The following is a 7305-nucleotide window of genomic DNA, read 5'->3' as shown; positions in this document are numbered from 1 at the left end:
ATATTTATGAAATGCAGACATACATTTGTACCGTAGACTCTGGGTTCAAATCCGGATACCACCACTTACTGTGTGACCTTGGGCCAGTCAGTTGCCTTCTCTGTGCCTCAATTTTGTCACCTTTAAAATGGAGATAATAAACGTACCTATGTCATGGGGCTGTTGTGAGGAGGAAATGAGTTAATACAGGTAAAGTGCCAGCATACAGTAGGATTTCACTATGTGTCAGCATGTTATCCTTCCACGAAGGGGTCAGGGCTGGCTTCACGGACAAGGCAGGATTAGAGCAGTGTGTAAATAATTATTTTTCAATAGCCAGCTCAGGCCACCTGCCACTCCCAGCACAAGCCAGCCGGGAGAAAAGGGAACAGCTTGTCACAGGAGGATTTGGCAGAAATGGAGGCTGTGGGTCCAGGAACTGCCAGCAGGGGTGATCGTGGCTGCTGGCTATCCCTGGAACTCAGGTGGGCCGCTTCTTGGGCCCTGGCAGCAATCCTAGAGCCTTGGGCTTCTTCAGTCAAGGAAGTGAGCAAGGTCCAAGGAGAGGGATGAGACCGGGGTCAGGCTGTGGCTCCACCATAGCACCCATCACTGGCCACTAGGGCAGTACACAGTCTTGGGACCATCTGGGCCCAGCCCTCACTGGACAGATTGGCTCTGGGCCTCACAACAGTTCCTGGTGGCACAGGGCAGCTGGGGAAGAAGGGGGTCTTGGTATTCTCGTAGCCTCGACTCCTTCCAAACACACTCTTGGGAAAGGCCTGGTCGCAGGGACTGGCCTGCTGGGAACAGAGGAATCCTAGATGTCAAAGCCACAAATGGCTGTCCAGGCACATGACAGGCAAAAGCCTAGAGAGGGTGGGATAGCAGCCAGAAGTGCCCAGCGGGAGCTTGGGGAGTGGAATGCAGGGCTCCGGCCACCTGCCCCGGACCCCTCCCCTCTCCTTCTTGGGTCCCCCTAACTTCTAAGCAGCCCCGTCCTGCAAGGTGCCTCCCACCTCTGCTTCAGCCAAGACAAAACACCAGGGTACCGTTTCATGGTTTATTACAAACACAAGTTCGCAGGTAAATAACTGAGTCTAAAAAAATACATTAAAATAAATAAGTGGAATTCTCAAAGTTCTTAGAGCAAATAAGTTATATACAGGCAGGTGAAGCAGAACAGGCCGTTCTCCCCAGGAGTGTCCCGAGGGTATGAGGGTGTGAGGACTCTGGGGAGGCAGAGCTGGAGGGGTCAGACGGGGGCCACCCAGGACGCCAGCCCTTAGGTGGACCCGTCCAGCCTCCAGGGCTGGCTTGGGTCTAGGGTCCACCGCTGCGCATCGATTCTGGCTTGTAGCCAACAGGCAGGAAACCTCTCGGGACGTGGCCTCCAGGTTAGCACATTCCTCATGCGGTTCCTTCCAGCGGCGTGGTGGGGCTGGGGCCGGCGGGGGGACGTGGCTGAAGGCTTTCCCCGGGCCGTGTGAGGGCACGAGCTGCCTGGAAGGAAGTTCCCTCACTTGCACGAGGAGGCCAAAGCGTGTGCCATCCCAGCAGGTGGATTCCCCAGCTCTGGGCTGCCCCTCTCCTCCTGGCTCCACACAGGCTCCTTCCCAGCATTCCTTGGCCACCGGTGCTATCTCTTCCTCCGCCTGGAGTGTGTAGGCCTCAGTTCCCTCACTGCCACCTGTTGTCGCCTAGCAAAGTGGCTCTTGGCTGCAGAAATGTCCCTGGAATCAAGAAGGGTCAATTTAGCATCTCAGGAGATATGGACTGCCCAAGAGCTCCCTGCAAGAGACAGCAGTAGTAGGAACGGGCCCCTTTAATCATAGCTGCTCTGGGGTCAGAGGTCAGCCACAGCTGACCCTGAAAACAAAGTCTGCGCATCAAGGACAGGCCAGACCAGGCCTAGAAGCTTCCCTGCCCACGAGGACTTTGACAAAGCTGACGTCCAACATCAAATACTGCTGGAAGGACCAGAGGGCCGAGACCAGTGTATCTCCTGTGACCTGCCTTCCCACGTCTACACCTTTGCTCATGTCGCTCCTTCTAGGCTGTTTACCTTCCCTCCACCCACACTCCACCTACTGAAATTCCCATTCTTCAAGGTCCAGCTCAGGGTAGTTCAACCCAGACAAATACGGGTCCTAGCTTCCCTTTGAACCAGGATGAGGCCCTGGGAAGGACTCTGGCATCACCCAAGTGGTCTCGTCCTGCCTCAAAGTGTCCCAGACCGGGAGCTAGGAGGCTGGCTTCAGGTCCCAGCTCTGGGAGCTCAGGCAGGTGTGTCAACCTCTCCGAGCCCCTTTCTTGGTCTGTAAAATGAAAATAGGCCTGAGCCAGTGTGAGGATGAGTGTAGGCTGGCAAAGCGAGCTGTTTGCCCACAGGAGGTGCCATATGCTCTTGCAGAGTCTAAACCTTGATTTTCTTTTCATCCAAAGATACTTCCGAAGCCTATGCTGCGTCTTCCCCAACCCACCATCCTGCCCTTTCTCCTACGTTTCCTCCTCTCCACCAAGATGGGAGCCCCTGAGGGGCTGAGCTGGGCCCCAGCACCGGCCAGCTCCGAGGAGCCTCAGGGACAGAGGTCGGAATGGTTGACACCTGCAAAAGCTCCCCTGGGGTGCCAGGCCCTGCTCGAGGCGCCCCACATATGTCGATTCATCTACCCTCACAACGATTCCCTAGAGATGGATTGCACTGCTGCCCCTGGAACAAAAATGGGAGCCGGAAGCACAGAAAAGTGAAATGACAAGCTCAAGGTCACAAAGCCTTGTTGGGGACAGAGCTGGCTCAGAAGCTGCTCCGTTAGCCGCCTGTCTACACAGCCAGATGCAGGGTCTCTATTCTCAAGTCAGTTTGGTTGGACGAACATTTGCGGGCACCTCCTGTGCGCCAGGCCTCGAGCTGAGCCACGCGGAGGCGGCCAGGAAGGGGATCCGGTCTGGGACGGCGGGGAGGGGACAGGCTGGGTAGTCGGCCACTCTGGGCCCAGCACGTAGGAGATGCTTCCTTGAGACACAACCTGAATGAACAGTAGAGGGCCTTCCACGGTCACAATCCCTCAACTCGCCTGAGAAAGTCCACTGCTAGGCCTGGTGGGAACAAAGGGCACAGCAGGCAAGGTCACAGGCTCTGGAACCAGCCAGATGCCACAGACCGCTGTGCCCTTGGGCAAATGTCTTAACTTCTCTGAGCCTCAGTTCTCTCGGCTGCCCGGTGACGACCCAGTCGTGCCTCATATGGAGAACAAGGGAAATGTGCAAGGCATACAGGAGGTGCTCAGTCAGTGGGGGCACTGCTCACCTCAGCTGCTGGAGGAGGTCTCCTGCCGACGGCCGTGTCCTGCCAGCCTGGAACACGTCTGGAGGGGGTCCACTGCCTGGGACCACCACGGCTTCAGGCCTGAAGGAACAGCGTTAGGGCCCGAGTGAGGGGCTGTCCAGGGCCCTGAGAACACCTGGCTGTAGGCCCAGCACCCTCCCCCCGCCCCAGCAGATCCATTGTGCACCTGGCCTCCTTCCTTTCCCAGGCGGGGTGGGGACTGAGGAAAACTGAGCTACCGGGAATACGTTCTTAGCCTCAGAAAGAGGCAGCTGGGTGCCCAACCTTCCCAGAATCCAGCCACCTGCAGCTGAGCACGGCCTTTTGTAGGGGAAACTGAGGCAGGGGTGGAGCCCCGGTTTGAGTCTCGGAGGAGGAGTTTCTCATAAACCATCGCGGGGATGGGAGGTTCGAGACGGGGCAGCCACTTTCTGCTTTCCCCAAATGCTCCGAGGGGACGAGGGAGGGGACAAAGTCCCCCACCCCTTTAACAGATGGGAAAACTGAGGTGCGGAGAGCAAAGAGGTGTGGCAGAGCACCCCCGCCCGCCCCTTCCTCAGCAATTCCGTGACAACCTTGGGATGGTGCCAGGGCCTCCCGACTCCAGATGTCACTTCTCCGCGGAAACTCCAAAGCCCTCCGAGGCTCCGTCCCAAATCCAAAGCCCCGTGGACTTGGTCAGGCAGACTAAGGCTGAAAGCCCAGCTCTCCTTCTGACTAGCTGTGTGGCCCGATGAGACAAGTCCCCTCCCTTCTCTGGGCCTGGACTGCTTTAGCTAAAACCTGAGAAGAATCCCTCCTGCCCCCGAGTGAGGGTGGGAGCTCTCAGAAGACCCTGGAGCTGGGGACTAGGAGGGACTTGGGGTGACTGGTTCCCCACGGAAAGGGACATGCCCCATGGGCCCAGGGCAGCCTATGGGCCCCCAGGACCCCCCCCCCCACCATTGTTAGCCACTCTGCTCTCCTGCTGATCTTCCAGACACCCTGCTCTCCAGGTCCAGGCTAGCAGCCACCCTGGCCTCTGCAGCCTGGGTGTGCACTTACTTGGGCCTTCGATGGCAGAAGGTGGCACAGGCGGGGTCCCTGCCACTGGAGCACTCACAGCGCTTTGGCAGGGAGCGGCGCCGGCGTCTTGGCGGATTTCCCAGGCCGTAAGGAGCTGTCTGTCTGTGGGCGGGCAGCCAGCAAGGTAGTGGTGTAGGGTGGAGAGAGAGGAGGAGAGAGGGAGAGGGACAGAGGATGAGATAAACTACGGCCACTGGCAAGCAGAGGCCGTCCGCGGTGCATCCTGGCATGGCCACCCGTGCCACCGGGCTGGAAGCAGAAGGCTGCCAGCTCCTGACCTCGGGAAGCCTCAGTGCATTCTTCTGCCTGGGTGCCAGGTGGTCCCGGACAACGTCCCTCCCCTTTCTGGGCCTCTGCTTGCTCCCCGCCTCTGGCCCTGCTCAGTAAGACTGCCAGCATGGGGAGGATGGGGTGGAACCGTGCTCTCTCCCTAAGTTGGGAAGTGGGGCATCCCCCCAGCCCAACCCCTCTCACGGCTAGGGGCTCGAGCTGAAGGATGGAGCCTTGCTAGTCCCCCCGGAGGAGAGGAGAAAATACCATCTGACAGCAGTAAACACGCAGGCTAAGCTGCCCTCACCTGGCCACCACCTGCCTGGAGGGGTGATAAATGTGTCTGAGCGCTTTGACCTAAAAATGGTGTGTGTGTGCATGTGCTTGTGGGTGCATGTGCGTGTGTGAGATCAGGTGGGGTCGGTTTCAGATTGAAAGTCTGGCCAAGGCGGGCTGGGGGCAGGGCAGGGGCCCTGTGGCCGGTTGGACCAGCACCTTCAGGTGCCAGAGCTAATTTTAGACGATGCGGTTGGGGTTGTAATGACTCCAGGTGGACCCGGCACGCAGGGACTGGCAGGGTTCCCGCCCTGAGCAAGTGTTTGGATGCGGATTAGCTCCACACACGCTTACGTGCAGGGCTTCTCTTGCCTTTTGCAATTTGGGGAAGGGAAAAACACACACACACACACACACACACACACAGAAACTTCAACTTGAAGTATGCAGTGGCCCGGAGGCAGTGCGGGTGCAGACAGAACAGACAGCACTAGGCTCCCACCCCAGCTCTGCCAGGTGACACAGGGCAGGTTTCTCGTCTTGTCACTGGGGACAACAGCACTACCTGCTTCACGGGGAGGATGAGGGATTCAGGAGCTGATAACATACGAGCAGTGCTCGGCATAGGGCCTGGCACAGCTGAGACACGGGCACTGTCATTACTCGTATTATTCTTGGAAGGTCATGCAGAGGCAGCATGGCATCCATGGGCCTGGGATGGAGCCTCTGTCTACCATCCTCCTGTGTAATCCCGGGGAAGGCACCCAACCTCTCTGAGCCTCGGTACCCTGATCTGGAGAATGGAGCCAATACTTTCCTACCGGGCTGCCGTGAAAATTCTCAGGAGCCAGCCCTGGATTACTTAGGCATTCCCCACGTGGGCGTTGGAACGATAACCAGTAACTATTAATATTATTAGCTCAGTGATCCCGTCTGGAGGCCCAGGGAGAGCTGCACTGTGCCAGAGGTTCCCCATCCCCTGCCCCGCGTCTAGCGGCCCCACCTGGATCCCCGCGGTAGCTCACCCGGGAGTGTTCACCCAGATGATGTCCAGGTGGCAGAAGTAGACACATTCCTTGTCGAGCCAGGAGCTGCAGGAGCAACGTCGAGGCCGCAGGTGGGAGGCTCGGGCGCGGTGTGAGGGTGCTGGTTGGTCCGGAGCAGCAGCCACCTGGCCCTTGCCTGCACGCACAGGAGGGGGACAGAGGTGGACAGGTGGGTCGGGGTGCCCGGCACAGCGGGATAGGGGGACCCGCCGGGCTCCTCCTCTTGCATAATTGAGGAAGTTGGCATTCTCGTTGCTTAGGAGCTCCAGGCCAGCCAGGGGAAGCCCCAGCAGTCCTGGTGGGAAGGGCTGGTGGCTGTCCTGTGCCTGCAGCACCTCTTGACTTGCAGAGCCCCTTGAAGCGGCCACTGCTGCGGGGCCCCCACCCCTGGATGCCCCCCAGCTGGCTTGCGGGTACGGTGCCCTGGGGCAGGAGACACCTGCAAGCAGACCCAGGGTGGGGGCGGGGGGCGCTGCTGCCGCAGGTGAGGCTAGGGCAGCTCACCTTCATGCAGGGCCAGGAGCAGGGCCAGGGCGATGGAGCACCAGGCGGTGGGCATGGCGACCATAGTGGCGGTGGAGTGCACAGGCTGGACCAGAGCAGGGAGCGTGCCTGTTGCCAGCGTCTTGCTGCCAGGCAGAGCCGATAGCTCATTGCCTCAGTGCCCTGGCTGCTTCTTATAACACCAGGCACAGCCCCGCCTCTGCCCGACCAGCCCTGCCCTGCCGCACAGGAGAGCCAGGGACACCGCCTCCTCCCCAGGCGCCTGGCCCGCCCCGGCCTCCGCGGTTGGAGGGGAAGGGGGGCAGGGGAGGGCAGAGGCGGGAGGGAAGGCCCCGCTCCTCCCTCTGTGCCTGGAGCACCTCCTGGAGTACCAAAGCGCCCCTGCGGCCCCCAGGGACCTCTCCCAGTCCTGCTGGGCTTCCTCAAGTTATCCCCAAAGTGCTCCGAGTCCCCTTCCTCACTCTCTGTGTGGCTGTCCCATGGGTCTTGCCCAGGGCTAAGAGTTGGGGAGGGGAGGCCCATGAGCAGAACCCTCTCTCTCCTTGGAAGGCACCCTGCCGTCCTGCCTGCTTACTGCCAACAAGGCTGAGGATGCCCTTTCTATTGTGTGGGAGGGGAAAGGGGGTACTCAAGGCTGTGTGGCCTTGGGCAAGTCAGAGCCCTCTCTGGGCCTGCTTTCCTCAGTGAAGGACACAACCCACCCCTGGCCTCTGACCAGCCTAGAGCTGTCTCATCCTTACCTCACCCAGGAAGTGCCCCTCTTCCCTCCTTCCCCATCCCTCCTCCCAGGGCCTGGGGATGGGAGTTCTGGCTCCTTTTCAGGACCTATTGCCCCTG

General features: G+C 59.6%; 1 protein-coding gene across 1 annotated transcript; it reads right to left on the bottom strand.

Annotated features, from left to right (window-relative positions):
• Nucleotides 1-1027: 1027 nt before the first annotated feature.
• On the bottom strand, nt 1028-6617 carry EDN2 (endothelin 2). Its single transcript, XM_049617392.1, has 5 exons — nt 6469-6617; nt 5944-6100; nt 4352-4474; nt 3290-3388; nt 1028-1712 (listed from the first exon to the last, which is right to left on the bottom strand). The coding sequence occupies exons 1-5, from the start codon at nt 6530-6532 to the stop codon at nt 1619-1621; spliced, it is 537 nt and encodes a 178-aa protein (XP_049473349.1). The 5' UTR covers nt 6533-6617; the 3' UTR covers nt 1028-1618.
• Nucleotides 6618-7305: the final 688 nt, after the last annotated feature.

The sequence above is a fragment of the Panthera uncia genome (assembly GCF_023721935.1).
Source record: "Panthera uncia isolate 11264 chromosome C1 unlocalized genomic scaffold, Puncia_PCG_1.0 HiC_scaffold_4, whole genome shotgun sequence".
In the NCBI taxonomy this organism is placed as follows: Eukaryota; Metazoa; Chordata; class Mammalia; order Carnivora; family Felidae; genus Panthera; species Panthera uncia.
This window is presented reverse-complemented; position numbering and strand designations above follow the sequence as displayed.

Excerpts from the sequence above, each read along its gene's own strand:
- EDN2 (XM_049617392.1), bottom strand. The coding sequence starts at position 6,532 with ATGGTCGCCATGCCCACCGCCTGGTGCTCCATCGCCCTGGCCCTGCTC. Across the intron at positions 4,475-5,943 it reads ATCTGGGTGAACACTCCCGG|ACAGACAGCTCCTTACGGCC; the intron begins GTGAGCTACCGC and ends GCCCGCCCACAG. Across the intron at positions 1,713-3,289 it reads GACCTCCTCCAGCAGCTGAG|GGACATTTCTGCAGCCAAGA; the intron begins GTGAGCAGTGCC and ends TCTTGATTCCAG.